General features: G+C 38.6%; 2 protein-coding genes across 2 annotated transcripts in view; both read right to left on the bottom strand.

Moving 5' to 3' along the window:
• The window catches only part of LOC101312143 (squamosa promoter-binding-like protein 12-like), an 8,681-nt gene extending 5,477 nt beyond the window's left edge, over window positions 1-3,204 (bottom strand). The window contains exons 1-2 of the mRNA XM_004297036.1: window positions 2,213-3,204; window positions 1,856-2,037 (exon numbers count right to left, since the gene is read on the bottom strand). Of these exons, the coding sequence (XP_004297084.1) occupies window positions 1,856-2,037; window positions 2,213-2,793 (763 nt within the window). The 5' untranslated portion in view covers window positions 2,794-3,204. The remainder of the gene's footprint in view (window positions 1-1,855; window positions 2,038-2,212) is intronic.
• A 633-nt stretch (window positions 3,205-3,837) lies between these two features.
• LOC101311850 (squamosa promoter-binding-like protein 1-like) lies at window positions 3,838-10,085 on the bottom strand. Its single transcript, XM_004297035.1, has 10 exons — window positions 8,992-10,085; window positions 8,553-8,734; window positions 7,761-8,407; window positions 7,151-7,225; window positions 6,948-7,055; window positions 6,736-6,853; window positions 6,399-6,540; window positions 6,114-6,264; window positions 4,751-5,389; window positions 3,838-4,555 (listed from the first exon to the last, which is right to left on the bottom strand). The coding sequence occupies exons 1-10, from the start codon at window positions 9,576-9,578 to the stop codon at window positions 4,103-4,105; spliced, it is 3,102 nt and encodes a 1,033-aa protein (XP_004297083.1). The 5' UTR covers window positions 9,579-10,085; the 3' UTR covers window positions 3,838-4,102.
• Between the last annotated feature and the right edge of the window lie 5,953 nt (window positions 10,086-16,038).

Below are 16,038 nucleotides of genomic sequence, written 5' to 3'. Positions count from 1 at the left end.
AAAAAAAAAAATTTAACAGAAAAACAGTGATTTAACAGTTTTTTTTAACCAGAGGACCTTCTAGATGAGAAATCAAAACCTTGAGGACTATATAGATGAATTTTAAACCTTGAGGACTAAGTAGATGAGTTGTGTAAACCTTAAGGACTAAACAAAGGTTAATTCTTCAAACAAATATTAACACAAATGATCAGTGATTTTTTGAATATGGTTGAGAATCACAACGTTAGGTGATTAAGTCATTACAGGGATTCAATTAGACATATTACTCAAATGGGAACCAACTGAAGCAGTCTAACCAAACAATGAAGTTAAAAGACAAAAAAACTCTACCTGACTGACAAGCTCCATATATGACACGAGTTTCACTCCAGTTATAGATGGAAGGGAACACAAGTGTTCATCCACCCCTCCCACTACCTAGATTCATGGAAAGAAGCAAGGTGAAAAGGATCAGAAAACTAGTTACATGGATCAGTTAGTTTTGTTTAAATCCATAAGAAGATACCACTATAAGAGCTACAGATTGGATCTCGGAAAGGAAGCTCAGCAACTACAAGTATAATAGATACAAACTAAATGTGAGAGTCATTAAGTTATATATATATAGAATTTTTCTCAGGTGCGGACGTCCGCACCGTTTTACGGTGCGGATTTTCATCCGTTCGCCACCGTACGGCGCCGGTGAGGGCACGCCTCCACCCCAGCAGACTCCAGTAGCTTCCCAGACCACTTTCCATCCCCGGCAAGTCCGCCGAATTCCAGTTTTCCAGCCAGATCACCCAAGTTTGAAGTTTTGGGTGATCTGGCCGGAAAACTGGAATTCGGCGGACTTGCCGGGGATGGAAAGTGGTCTGGGAAGCTGCTGGAGTCGGCTGGGGTGGAGGCGCGAACTCGCGCGGCGCCATACGGACGAAAATCCTCACCGTAAAACAGTGCGGACGTCCGTAGCAGAGACGGACTGTGTGTGTGTATATATATATATATATATAGAAAAATAACTGTCTCATCAATGATTCCATTTATGGACGTGATAATTGGACACCCTTGCCTCCAGTTCAAGCATAGAAGTAATTTGGAGTACGAAGATACAAACGAGCAATTTCGAGTAAGAAGCCTGTAAAACTTTCGGCTACTTGACCTCCTAAAACCTCTTAATGAATAGCATCACGAATGAGAAGGCTAATTATATTATGTATGATACAGAAAGTTCAGCCCCTTGACATCAAAGGATCATATGAATAAGAATCTGGACTAAGAAATTTTGCAATTAGTTCAAACTTACCCCACCCCCCACACAGAAAAGGTCATAGATTTAGGGGTTCCCATGCCCAGGGAAATTAGGTTCAAACGTGGCAATAAGTGACACTCAGATAACTAAAAGCAATTGCCCCAGTCCCGAAGACTCAACTTCAAGAGTAGGAGTAATCTGGAATAAGAAATTTGCAATCTTCAACTTTAAGGTATACCCATACATTCAACTCAAAAAGGTTGCATAATTTATTCTCATGCTCAGGCAACGCAACTCAAGTGTTACATCAAATTAACCTCAGAGAAACTATTAGCTCATCTATTGTACAGACTTAAGTAGTTAATGGACTCCATGAACTGATTTACCAGTTCCTCCCCATAGCTGCTAAGGGGACTTTGCAGAGTTATAAAAATAAAAATTTGATTAAAAAAGCCACTTTCCAACAATCCTAAATGATATATCACACATAATGACTGAACATAAGAGCAGAGCATATGTTTATCGACATTTGGCACAAGATCAATCAATCATATGACCACTAAACATCAATTTGAATGCCTCAGTAAAGCAACAAACAATCGTGTAGATATGAAAAAGACTTACAGTTCATATTCGACAGGATTCTCAGCAAACTAATTAATAGATAACTGCTTCCAATTTCATCACTCAAGGAGCCTGCATTAACAGCTGTATCAGGAAGTGTTTTTCTTCTCCTCTTATTATGGCCAGCCAAACGCCTACGACAGCTTCTCTTCCCTTCATCAAACTCTTTAAGAACATGAAACCTGCCCATGAGGATAAATACTTTACAACTAAATCAACAAAAAATGACAAAAAGTTTCAGAAAAGTTCAACTATGCCTAAAGACAGTATGGTTAAGTAAACTAAAACACCACAACCTGAATTACAAAAACTTGGATATGTTTCCACAAAACAATAATAACCATAAAATGAACTGACCTGCTACACTGTTGACAGAACCGCTGCATAACATTTCCAACCAGTGCTTCACTCGCCTTAGAATGCATGACACAGACCTTATGCCGTCGGTGGTAATCCTTGGCATTGCTGAGATCAGCCCTACAGTCCTCCACCTGACAAGCTGCGCGATTTGAATTCCCAGCTATCTTTGTCTTCTTCCCAGCATTCCCCTCTCCTTCAACAATAGGATAAGCCTGCCCTCCAAGGTTAAGATTAAGTGACCTAGCTTCATCATTCAACTGTCCATTCTCCACAGCGCCACCGCGCCTCCTCTTCTCCACTTCTCTCTTACCCTTCTCGTTCCCCCCAGGACTAACATCATCCGAACCCGAAGAACAACTGTTAGACAAGCCAGCATTGGAAGGAGTCCCCGGAGCAGCCGGAAACAACTGCCTACTCCTACAATCAGACAGCACAGAATTCAAAGGACTAGCAGCAAAAAGATCACCATCCCATTTCCAATCATTCAAATCCCACTCCAAACTCCTCTTCCCAACTCCCCTCATCTCCGTCGCCACCGGGCCATAAAAACCTCTACCTTTGGCTCCAAAAGCCTCCATAGATCAAATTTCCACAATCCCAATTAGCACAAACTCCACCACACACAAATCAACCCAATTTCAGCTAATTCAGATCAATAAAACTTCAGACTTTCAACAAAACAGATCAAACTGGTAGCAACTGCTGTCTCTCTAGGGACCCAATTAATCCAAAACACAGTGCATCTGTACCCATGAAGCTAAAACAGTAGCTGCCCAGATTCTAAAACCCCATGAATTACAGAACTAACACCTCAGAAACCACTAAGGGCCCAATTCAGGATCCCTCAAAATCATGAACATAATTAAAGTTTGAAACTTTATGTACAGAAATGGAAAAAGGTTGAAACTTGAGAGAGAAACTTGCCGGTGGAGTGAATACTGAGAGCTGGGGAAGATCGCCGGAGGAGAAAGAGAGAGAGAATATAGAAGAGAAACAGAAGCACATGAAAATTAGGAAAAGACTGCGTAAATGCGGTTTCAGTGGAGAGAGTTGTTGATGATGATGATGATGATGGGCGTGAGGAATTGACGTTTTTGTCCTTGGGATCATTAACCCACCACCGAAATCAGTGCCAAAAAGTACATGCAGAGACTGGAAAGGGAAATGAGTGGAACTACTGCTCTTAATAATTGCGTCTCAAAAAAATTAGCTTTTTTGCTATCCTTAAATAATAATAGCAAAAAAATTAATTGCAAAGGAAGCTGCATTTTTATGAATAACAATTGAAAATCATGAAGGGAAAATTTTATGATCTTCTTAAAGGACTTGAGAGTGAGGTGTTGGTTGTTGTTGTTAAAATTATCTGAATAATTTTATCATTCCAACTTTTAAAGTGTAAATAACTGTTTTGAATTTATCCATAACGTATCTAGTGACTGAAGCTAATTCAATGGTTAGTTATGATAATGATTTCTCAGAATATTGATTGACACTTCAAATTTAAGGTTTGTTGAACATGACATTGGCTAAGCCATACAAGTTGGACTGAACTTGATGCCTTTGAAGCAAAACACATGGCGGTGTCAATGATTATAGTGCAAGAACGGTATACATTAAAATCTGGTGAGCAAGAAGTTCATGTTACTTTCATAAGCTCAGATTTACATATAAAACTTCGGGTAAAAAAAAGGGGCTAAATTCATGTCTGTTCATCTGTCGATACTCCTATTTACTATCAGCTTTCTCTATATACTTCACAATTTCACATGAACTATAATTGATACAGACACTGCAGTTTCCTTTGAAATCTAGACCAATATAGGCTTATAGAATCGAGAGAAATGAGCTAGGAGCCAGAGTCACCGAGAATGAATATAGGGCACTAGCTTAGCTTGGACCATACTTCAAGAGTTCCCACCTGAAGGGCTGGAACACAAAAACAACTTCCGGCGAGCTCTTAAATAGCAAGGCCACACAAACACAGACAGCAGCAATGGCCAACATTGACAGCATTGCTGGCCTGTACAACAGTGACCTTGTGCTTCCTCCATATGCCAGTTTCTGGCAGCATAACTTGCAGTCTCCCTGTATTTCTTTCATTGCAATCTTTTCGGTGTGGAAGCTGGATATTTTTGATGATTTATGCCCGTCTATTTGTTTCTGCTTGGTGTTCTTGTCTAAAATCGTGCCAGGGATGTCAAGCACCACATGGCCGCTTTCTGCTTTGCTGATTTTTCTCTGGACAATATGTAGATATGAGTAGCGGCCCCGTAGGCATGCATAATCATATGGTGTCAATCCTGTGCTGTCTCGGGCAGTTTTCCAAGCTTTAATTCCCACCTGAGGCACATCAACATAAGAATTGATTATCTAACAAAATACAATTTCATATTGTGGGATTTCCTCCACTTTTCTGGACTGGAAGGCTGCAATGGTTTAGTTTTAATGTTTTTGGCCTAGGGATTATCTTGAGCAAAAGGTGGATAGTTTTACATGCAAATTACCAATTAAAAGCCATGTATAAGAAGAAATTACCTTTCCAGGATCATTAGTTAAGGCATCCAAAACGTACTCACAGCCATCTGTACTGGCTGCAACATGAAGAGGAGTCAACCCCATGGGACCGACTACATCCGGTTTAAATAAGAACCTGTTGATGTTCCTGTCAACTTGTTGCTTCTCCTCCAATTCTGCTTTATCTAAACCTTTATCTGGGACAAATCTTAACAAGAATTCCACCATAGGCTTGCAATTTCTTTGCACAGCTCTATGGAGGAGGCCCATATCCAATAACGCAAGCTCAATGGAAAGATGCTCTCCAGCGTCAACAGTACCCTCATACAGAATGCCTAAGAGTTTCTTCACTACAGCACACCAATCACGTTCCATGGAGAACTCCATAAGTAATCTAAACCGTTGAAAAGAAAATAGATCTAGTTTCGGATCTGTCTGACCAAGTCTAAATTTAACTCGACTTTTATGAAGGAGCCAACCCAATTCATGTATGAAGTCCATGGCCTGGTTCTTGGCTTCCATTATTTCGGGATCTGTCTGCAAGTCATTGGCAAAATCGGCAACTTCTATTGCAGCCTCCAGCATGCAAATCTCTGAGCATACTTCCTGCTCTGCAACTATGAATGGAAAGAAGCTGCTACTGAGACCATGATCTTCAACCTGATATCAAAATTTGATTATAAGAACCAGACTACAGATTTCATGAATTTTTGAATTACTAAACCAAATGGTTTATGAAGAGCATTCTTCTATTAATGCACTCTCTTTCTCCTTTGAAGCCTTCTGATACTTCTCCTCTAGCCTTTTTTTATTGGAATTCCAACTTCGGTGACAGATTCTTTTCAGACTTCATTTGACTGCCCCAGTTTCTAATGCACTTTGATTATTTTAAATGGAAATGCTTTCATGACAAAAAATTTGGACATACTTTGCAAATAACGGATGGTTTCAAGAAGTTTACAAAGAGAGAAGGGCAAGGGAATTGCAGAGAGATCCAAATATCCTTGCTGGGTCAATAGTAGCAATAATGAAAAAAAAAAGATTTGTGCTTCATAACCAAGGTCCAGTTGCTCTGAAAGTCCTGGAACTTCCACAAAATCAAGAGCAATTTTAAAGTAGCCGAAGGCAATTTCTGTAAAAATTATGTGACTGTCCAGAGTGAACTTCACAGTAGTAATGGCCTATGTAGGACTATATATCAACAGAAGTTGTTCATGCAAGAAGTGATGGCTGGCATACAATGTACTATAGGCCGCAAGATCAGTACGCTGAAGAAGTTAAAGGCCATGTCACTGCTAGAACTATATGTATTTTTCAGTCATAGTGCTCGATTCACAGAATTTCATATAATGATAAAAATATAATAAATAAGACATGGCCGCACCTCAATGAATCCTCGGCCAGTAACATCTGGGATAGAGCAAGAGAATCTGAGGCACTGTAGCTCATCATGCTCACTAGTTGTATCAGTACCTTCCATCAAATCATGACAAGTTTCTTGGGCCAAATACTTCCCTTCTAGAGCACAGAGTAACCTGACAAAATCTAGAATTTAGTATTGCCTACTGGTGCTGAATTGCTAATAGGTATTAATTCTGAACAACTTTTAATACAAGAGAGATCTGCAAAGTAAAGAGGTATTATTGAAACAGTGAAACGTGAAGAATACCTTGTAGTGGAACTAGAAAGATTAAAACCTTTCACTACAAATTCAGCTCCCTCAGATAAAGAAACAGCAATTGGTTTGATGCATGAGATCCTGCATGTTTTATGGCTTCTTAAAGGTAAGGGTGTGTCTAAGACAACCTGACCTGCAAGACAGAAATAACTAATCAAAATGCCTTCTCTATCAGAGGACTAGTGTTTTGTGACTTTTGTCAATGCTACATGGATTAACCAAGAAATAACTGATTACCTAAATAACGCAAGATTCTGTACACACAGTTGACAAATATGCTTATACAAACTATAAATGTTGATGAGATAGAGAATGAGAGAGAACAAACCATTGTACACAAATGCTACAACATGTTGCACCCTAGTATACACCCATCCTGTTCTCCATAAAGGATCACTGGAAGCATCTAGAAGTTTTACCAAACTGGATCCCAGATGATAGCAGAGCTGTGAAAAAAAACACGGAACAATCAAGGAGATGAAAGGGAGATCTTGACAATACAAAGATGAGCTTCAATATCTGGCATGAGCAGAAGTATACCTCTTCCCATGTGGATTTTTCTAGACGGAGGTAAATTGTCAAAATTATACAGCCTGGCCTTATGTAGCTCTCAATGTCTGTAGGAGTGCTGGATAGCCAGCCGAGGATCTGGATAGGCAAAACAATTTATAAAATCATACAGTCAGTGGAATGAAACACTAAATTACACTAAAAAAAAGAAGCAACGTCAGGAACAAAATTACCTGTGATCGCAGACCAAATGGAAGATCACTCGGGTCTTTTCCGAATAGTTTAAAAACAATCCGATCCGTGCAACTCTGATATTTGGCATAAAAAGAGTGGTAAGACATATGATACTCGAACACATTTTACATCCACATCTTTCACATTAAATAGAAAACAAAAACACATACTCCTTAACTTCTGTAACCATTTATGACTTTTAACTTACAAGTCTATTAATTCAAGCACATAAATACACAGGAGTTTAGATATAAACACCCCTTTATGTTTAATAAAGGAGAACATCCCATCTCAACTTTTACGTCAAAATTTTGTATTTTTATGATGCCATGACGGAGTACTTCATCTTGCCATCATTTGACATCAGTTGTTAAGAAAGATTATGTACAGGTTCAGAACCTCAAGCACTGCATTTTACTAAACATACAGGCCTGCCAATGATGAATAATAATAAAGTACAATAAGTGTACACTCATAAAGGAAACACCAAATTATTGCGGTCATTCACTAGAATTCAGTGAACAAAGAGACACATAACTGGAGCAATGGACTCGGCAGCATACAAGGCAAATTTATAGGAAATGAAATGCAATTACAACAAGTACATACCTGAGCTTCTCCACTAGAACTTGATGGTGACTGAGTAGCAGTTGAGTCTGAATTCCCACTTGTCTGAGGTGGGCTTGACTTTTGAGAATCATGCTGTATTGAAAAGGGATCTCCATGAGACTCGCTCCCTGGATTTACAGGGAAATGAGAACGCCCTAGGTTCTCTAAATACTCCTGTGAATCGTCATATGTATTATTTAAATCGATCTCATTTAACTGGATCCTCCCATACTCCTGTGCAACTGGTTTAGATGGAAGACTGTATCTTGAGGAAAATGACTTGGTGGTCTGTACACCAGAAAGAGCTTGACTTCCAAGATCACCTCCAGCTGGAGATATCATGTTCAGTAACTTATCTGATGCAGGTCCTGTCGGACACTGTCCTGTAGGTCTCAAATGACCATCAAGATTAATACAATCATCCATCTTAGAGGTTGAAACAGATGGCCTACCGGGCTCGCTACCATTGAAGTCCAAATGTGGCACCTTCTGAACAGTCTGAACAGACGCCCCACCATTAAGTAAAACTTGAGATCCCTGCAGCAATGCAGATACGTTCCTTCCATCAGTAGTACCATTATTATTGTCTAGGTTCTTCAACAGATGAGAAAGCAGATCCTGATCCTTTGTTTGATCAGAGCTATTAGCTGCATTTTGTAAATATCATCAAATCAAATTAGTCTTAATAATGATGTTGCAAAAATGATAGAAAAGAAACAGAAGGATGGCCCAACATAAAAGACACCCTTTATGCATGCTAATATACGAATGTGCAACAATAAAAGGACTTACATTGCATATTGGAGAGTATTCTCAGCAAAGTAACCAATATATAACTGCTTCCTCTTTCATCATTCATGGAGCCTCCATTAACAACAGTGTCAGGATGTGTTTTTCTTCTCCTCCTATTATGGCCAGCCAAACGTTTACGACAACTTCTCTTCCCTTCATCAAACTCTTGAAGAACATGAAACCTGCACATGAGTATCTCACAGTGATGAACAGGTATATGCCCAAATCTCTGTATATCATATTTCTAAACTTTGTATATCATAATGAGGAACTTAAACAACCAAACTCTATTCCTGGAGCTCAATCACTAAGGCCACACTTCTGTATGTATATCATTTTTCTAAAAGGAATCCCTATAAGGAACACACAATTGATGTGGATGGATATTTTTTTTCCACCAAAGAAGAATCACCATAAATGGAAGAGACTAGAGACTAACCTGCTACACTGTTGACAAAACCGCTGCAAAATATTCCCCACCATAGCTCTGGTTGCCCTGGCATGCATATGACAGACCTTATGCCGTCGGTGGTAATCCTTGGCATGGCTAAGATCAGCCTTGCAGTCCTCCACCTGGCAAACTGCACGGTTGGAAGTAGTCCCAACAATCTTTGTCTTCATCTTCTTCCCAGTCTTAACATCCTCTTCCAAAATTGGGTAAACTTGCCCACCAAGCTTGAGATTAAGAGACCCAGCTTCATCATCAACCTCTTCGTTTTCTACAATCACACCCCTTCTCCTCTTCTCCAATTCTCTTTTACCTTTCTCATTCCCCAGACCAATCTCATCCGAACCAGAAGAACTACTGTTAGACCAACCAGCATTGGATGGAGTCTCCGGCCCAATCGGAAACAACTGCCTACTCCTACAATCAGAGGGCACAGAATTCAAAGGAGTGGCAGTAAAAACATGGCCATCCCATCTCCAATCATTCAAATCCCACTCCAAACTCCTCTTCCCAACTGCCTCCATATCCGGCACCACAGGACCATACAAACTCCGAGGCTTGCCTCCAAAAGCCTCCATAAATCACAACTCCCCTCAAAACCCACAAACTCTCCAACACCTATACTCAAACTCCACCAAATAAAACTATCCCCAATTGAACAACAACCACCCCCAGCTCACTAAAACTCAATCAAACTCACTCAACAACACAACCCCACAAAGTTTCTGATAACTTCCACCCCAGAAATCCATTGAAGCCAAACCAAATCAATCAATTTCTCCACATGAACAAACCCACAAAGCCCTTGACTCCATCACAACCAAAGATTCCAACTTTACATAAAACCCAACACCAAAGATCAAAACTTTTCAGCAGAAATGAAACCAATAAGACAAAGAGAAAAGAACCCACTTGCCGGAAGAGTGTACCACACGGCCACGAGTGTCAGAGAGGTGAGATCGCCGGCAGAGAGAATATAGGGTCCTCGAGGCAAAACAGAAGCACATGAATATTAGGAAAAGGTCAGGAGAGACCCTCTCTCTATAATGTGGAGATAGAGAGAAGTGTATCAGCTTCTTTTCATTAATAACAAATTCTATGACACAGGGAATCTAACGCCTTCCCATAACTGCAGTAAAAGAAATCAACTTTGTACTTCACAAACAATAAAAGCAGTCTCTTTCATCCTTTATGGCATCTCTCTCTGTACCTCAGAGGTAGCTATATCTATAGGCTGTAGCTCAACCTTTCTGACTTCAGTTGTGTTGGGGTAAGATTGCTTTAACTAGTTACGGCGGCGTGCAAATGCCACTGACTTTGATTTACTGCGAGTCTTTGTTTTGGACTTGGTTTTTAGTTTTTTCTGGTAACAGCCTCCCCTGCGCAAACCTTTCTTCTTCTTTTTTGTCTGCAAGCATGATATAAAAATAAAACACTAACTGACATCTTGAAAGAGACAAAAGTATTACTGAGAAAGACATAGGACTTGCTTTGTTTTTATAAAGGGTTTTAAACTGCATTCAACTATGAGGTTCTCTCTCTTGTTCATGTGTAGGAAGATTATTACAATGGTTAACCTCACAGGGTAACAGTAAAACAAAATTGTACTACCGTGTACATTGATGGTCATGGACTCATGTAGTAATGGTAGAAGAACTTTTACCGCACAAACTACTCCGAGCCATATTGTTTTACTAGAAGGATTATTAAAATTATACATTTAACAAAGATGTTCGACTTTACTTCAGTAGTTCATGTTCTCGTGTGGTGAATCCTAATTTGTCAAGAAATTTTAGAATTTTGCCGCAAGTTGCTACCGGAGGCACCAAGATAGAAAAGGGAATCGGCGACAACCCAAAGTTGTCATACGACTGATTATTGATGCACAGTAGTGCTACTGTAACTGTGCTAGCTTGGCAACTTGGTGGACTCGACCGAAAATAATTGAGTTTGATCAACTTTTGTATAGGACAAAGGAAGATGATCGAGATCGAGATCGACAAGAACGTATAGTAGCTTAGTACAGTGGGGTTCTTCTCCTTCTGCTCGATCTAGACCTGTGTACGTAGCTATAGTATTGAGCTAACTTCACCTCAAGTTCTTAGAAATTGAATTGGTGTTTAGTCCTCGACAAGGGTTTGGAAACCCTCCATCTTTTGGAATTTGGACCACGTTAATTTACCACATAGGTACTCTTTTTCTTTCGTTTGGAAAGCCACCATGTGATAGGCACTTCTCAACCAAACCAGTACGAGAGGTGATGAACTCATGTCTGTGAATTATATCCGTATACGTTCCCTTTCAAGTACTGATTCGAAGTTTTACTTCTACCTAACAGCGCTGGATTTTGATACGGCCTTACTTCTACCTAGCAGTTTCCCCCAAACAAAGGTACATTGTGATTCTGATGCGCACCAAGATAACTATTCCTCTCAACTTAAACTCTTGTCTCTTCTAAACTGAGAGACCCTCCATTGAAACCTCTTCTAAATTGAGAGACCCCCCATTGAATCAAGAAGGCCATTAGGTCAGATGAGGCTACTATTGTGTTGAACAGTAAGCAGGTTGGCTTTTTGCAATTAAGAGATTGTTCACCCTGTATCTTGTATTTATTTGGAAGATGAAGATAGCAGATAACCAATTAACCAGACAATGAGGTTTAGGGTGAAGGAGTAGTAGTGCTATAAAAATGTGCAGTGCAGGCATGTGATTAGAACTTGGGTTTAGAAAACCAATAGAAGAAGAGAAGAAGACCAAAACATGGTCTCATGGATTCTCACTCAAGGATGATGATGATATTCAAGATCAGAAACCCTTGCTGTCTATGATGTGAGAATCCAAATGATAACTTGTGCATATGAGGATGGATGGATGCTGGTCCCAGAAATGAGACCAATTGGTTGGCAGCTCATGTGCATGTTATGGAGGATATTGGAGCTTCTTACCCAAGTGTGGACCAAATGTTGGTGCTTGTCATCCAATTGATGATACTTCATAAGTCTTTTGAAACAAGATTTCAAGCAATTCCTTTCTTCCTTTCATCAGTCCTGTTTTTGCTGTATATTTTTACACTATGAACCTTCATTTTCTATGCAATACTTGGAATTTTTTCCCTTAAATATTGAATTGGAATTATGATGTTACTCGTCAAATAGACGACCACGTTGAATCAAAAATTAGCTTGAATAAGACACCCCAACAACAATATTAGAAAAATGACAAATAATGATGGGTGAAACATTTTCTTGCAAAGCTAGCGGTTCAACTCGTTGAAGATGAAATTAGATAAAGTAGTAAAACTGGACTAAAAGAAAAAAAGAACATATCTATTTTATGTTCCGATCTTTCTACTTTGCAAAAAATTGGTGAAATTTCCCAACAAGAAAATGAGAGTAGGAGGAAGATATACTTGTTTTATATCTAGAGCTCCATATATGAATTTGTGAATTGTTCTTGAGTTATTGTAGGATCAACTTTACACAATAATCTCAATAACATAAAACAATAAAATTGATTCAAATATGGAAGCAAAATGTCCATGAAGAAGATTATTGACATTGTTCTTTTTAAAATGAGTCAAATTCCTTTGTGTGTGGGTGAGGGTCCAAAGAAGAACCTGCTATGTCCCCATAACCTATTAGGAATCCAAACCTCTTCTATTTAAAATGAAAATTTCCATCAAGCTTCAAATGTTGGTTATACTTTAATTAAGAAATGCTCAATACTTCACATGGGCCAAGATATACAGTATTTGGAAAATATTTAGCTTCAATTATTTTGTTCTGGAGAATTTTTTTATCATCACACATTACAATATGTATATCAACGGTTCACGATTATCTACAGACAATTAATTAAATAGAAATTCGTCTATGTAAAATGGACTAGACAAAGATTGAAACTGACTTTACTTAATTAACGGATGATATTCTTTGGTTTTAAACTCATTTTGAACATGCATATATTCCACGATTCTTCTGCAGAAAAGAAATGAGTCTCTAAAACGAGTGCTTTTTCAACTTCTTCTTATCAATGAGCTTAAGGGTATATGCTTCATATCTAGGACATGGAAAGAGATGGTGCTACTCATAGAAAGTGATTGCATTATTTTCAAGAATGTTAACACCGACACTACATGCCCAACAAATAGACAGAATTTCGTCCCAAATCTTTGAGAGAAAAAAATATACATATTTTTTTCATGTGCCCTACATTTATGCTCTAATTATTAATCTAATTTTGCTTCATATTCAATTGGAAAATTCATAAAATAATTCTCAAATGTTTTTTTTGGTCAAGATGAACTGAATTTTGGGCTCAATGAGAGTTCAATGGTTTTGGATCCATGCATTGACTCGTGGACCCCAACTGTTCGATATTCCAGAAGCAAAGACGTTGCCTTATTTGGCAACTTGCGAAACTCGGAAGGGCAGATCTGTCATTTCTGCTATAGCTTAGCATTACGTTCTGGGCTCCATCTTGACCGTTATGGGTAACGACGTAACGTCTCGTCGTCTCCACCGCAATTTTCCTTTTCTTTTTTGCTTTTCTGTATTTAGAAAAGAAAATCCGGAATATTTCAAAAAAAAATCCGGAAAAGGGTCATTATTTTTTAAAGTTTAATATAATAAAAACTAAAAACTATATTAAAAAAAAAATGAGAGAAGCCGTCGTCGTGGAAAACTATTCGCAACGGAAAGTGTTTATTTTTTGAGGTGAGGATATGAGGAGGGCATCTTCTATATCAACATCACACAATCATTTTCATGTTTTGGAAATAATTTAAGGATTTCAGCTCTGATGTTGCATTTTTATAGTCCAAGATGTTAGAAAAGGTGCTTTCAGTCTTCTTCCTTTTTTCTGTTAGAATTTAGAACAATGAACTAGTTCTTACTTCTTAGTTGTTAGCAAAGACTTGGTCCAAGTTATAGAGCAGATGTCAAAGGTTGAATAAAATATTCATGTATCACAATATCCCAAGTTCCAGAAGAAGTTGCAGAAGAAGTCTCCAAACTCATTAGTTCTGCAACCCAAGGCCCAGATCGTAGCCCAACACACTAAACTTTTACTCCTTTGGGTCCAGTCCACCTCTCATTCTCAGGCTAAATAGTTTTTGCCGGCGACCATTTCGTTGAGGACCTTCTCATTAATGGTTTATTATACCCATTTTTCAATTATATTTTGTTATCTCAACCGTTTAGTTTTTAGGTCTATATCAGAAGATCACGTCTACAAATTTTTGACAAAATTGGTGATCGTTAAATAATCGAACTAAATCAAATCAATAGACGATCCAAATATGTCAAACAAAAATCGTTCAAGTTTATAATCGGTAAATCACATTTATGAATTTCTTAACGATTTTCCATTTGGATGAAAATTTGTAGAGATGATCTAATCATACATATCTACAAGTTACACGGTCGAGATATGAATATGCGATCGAAAAGGGGGTGAAACAAAAAAGTCTTCAACTAGTCCTCGTTAGAATCACTCCCAGTTTTTGCCATATATATATTTTTTCCTTTAAGATACTTCAAAACCTCATCCACTCTTGTGATGAGAAGAATATTGGACCAGGTTTGGTGTTTTTTTATTTTTTTCCAGAATTATGAAGATCACGTTTCATTCAACTCAAGCCAGAGTACTTTATTAGTTTACTCCCCCCTGAGCTTCACTCAATAGGTGAGTTGTATTACGTTTTAGCGGTGTCTCTATCTGACGGCCTTGGAAGGGCGGGTCACTGTGTAATATGGCTTGTGTTTATTGAATAAAATCGTATGATCTCCTTTCATTCAATAAAAAAAAGACACGGTATTCTATGGTCAATTTTAAGACAAAGTTTTTGATGTGGTATACTAGCACAACTCATTTACAGTTTAGTGCTCACTTATTCGAACACAATTTTAGATCATTCAAACTAGGTTCTTTCGGTTCAACGGAGTCAGATCATGTCGCTCAGTTGTGAAATAAAAATGATATAAAGAGACAAATTTTGTAAAAAAACAAAAGTTTAATATGTTGAAATGTCTTGAACTTGTTGTGAATATATTTACATTGCTTTTGAGTCCCTATATTCTTAGGAGGACCATGACAGGGCTCATAACTAAATAACTAGTTGAAAAAAGAGAGATAAAAGTTCAGTTCCATTCTACCATTGTCATCTATGAAATGTTAAGAGTGGTACAAAAGTTAGAGCATGGTGAAAAGAAATTCACTTTAAAATTGTTCTTATCTTTAACCTGCACAACAGTGAAGTGAGATCACAAATTCAAGGATCAAAGTTTTGATACAAGACAAGACTGGAAGAACCAAAAACCCGAGACATCCGTGCATGAGCAGTAAGCAGGGTAATATTCTCATCAGAAAATTATTTGAATACACACTTGGGATAAACAAGAGGTGCAAATAAAAATGTAAAGCAGAGTTGCAAACAAAGGACATGAAGACTTCGTATCCGAAAAAAAAGGACATGAAGACTTGAAGAGGGTTTGTTGGCTCTGGAATGATCATAGATGCAAAATCATGAGAGAAAAGAGAATTAACTCAATTAATGTCACATCCCGACCCTTATATTTTTACCTTATTTACTAGCGTGATTATAATAAGAATTTTACCGTCTCGATCATTGAGTAAATAGTTTAATTGGTCCCTAGAGGGGTTTCGGGGACGATTATGTGCGGAGGATTATTCGTATGAGGAAAATACGACTACGGTAAAAATAGTAAATTTTAGCTAGTAAAAGGTAATTTTTATTCGGGTATTATTTTTCGGGGTGTTGAATTTTGGATTAAAAGGAGAGTTGGGTCGGCTGGGCCGAGCCCAACCCATTTCTTCTTCCTTTCTCTCTCTCTTCCTCCCGATTTTTCTTCTCTTCCCACCCGAGTTTTTTCTCTCTACACCCAGCAGACTTCCGGCCGTCCTCCCGCCGCCGTCCGGCCACCAGCTGCCGCCGCTCCAGCCCAGATCGGACCCCCCGTCACCTCCTCTCCCTCCCCGGCCTAGCCCCGAGCCTCTAACCCGCCGGAGAGGAGAAAA

This window comes from Fragaria vesca, linkage group LG4 (genome assembly GCF_000184155.1).
Source record: "Fragaria vesca subsp. vesca linkage group LG4, FraVesHawaii_1.0, whole genome shotgun sequence".
Classification (NCBI taxonomy): domain Eukaryota; kingdom Viridiplantae; phylum Streptophyta; class Magnoliopsida; order Rosales; family Rosaceae; genus Fragaria; species Fragaria vesca.
This window is presented reverse-complemented; position numbering and strand designations above follow the sequence as displayed.

Coding starts and splice junctions, on each gene's coding strand:
- LOC101311850 (XM_004297035.1), bottom strand. CDS start 9,578: ATGGAGGCTTTTGGAGGCAAGCCTCGGAGTTTGTATGGTCCTGTGGTG. Junction 8,408..8,552: donor AATACTCTCCAATATGCAAT/GTAAGTCCTTTT, acceptor TACAAAATGCAG/CTAATAGCTCTGATCAAACA. Junction 6,265..6,398: donor CTTTCTAGTTCCACTACAAG/GTATTCTTCACG, acceptor AGATTTTGTCAG/GTTACTCTGTGCTCTAGAAG.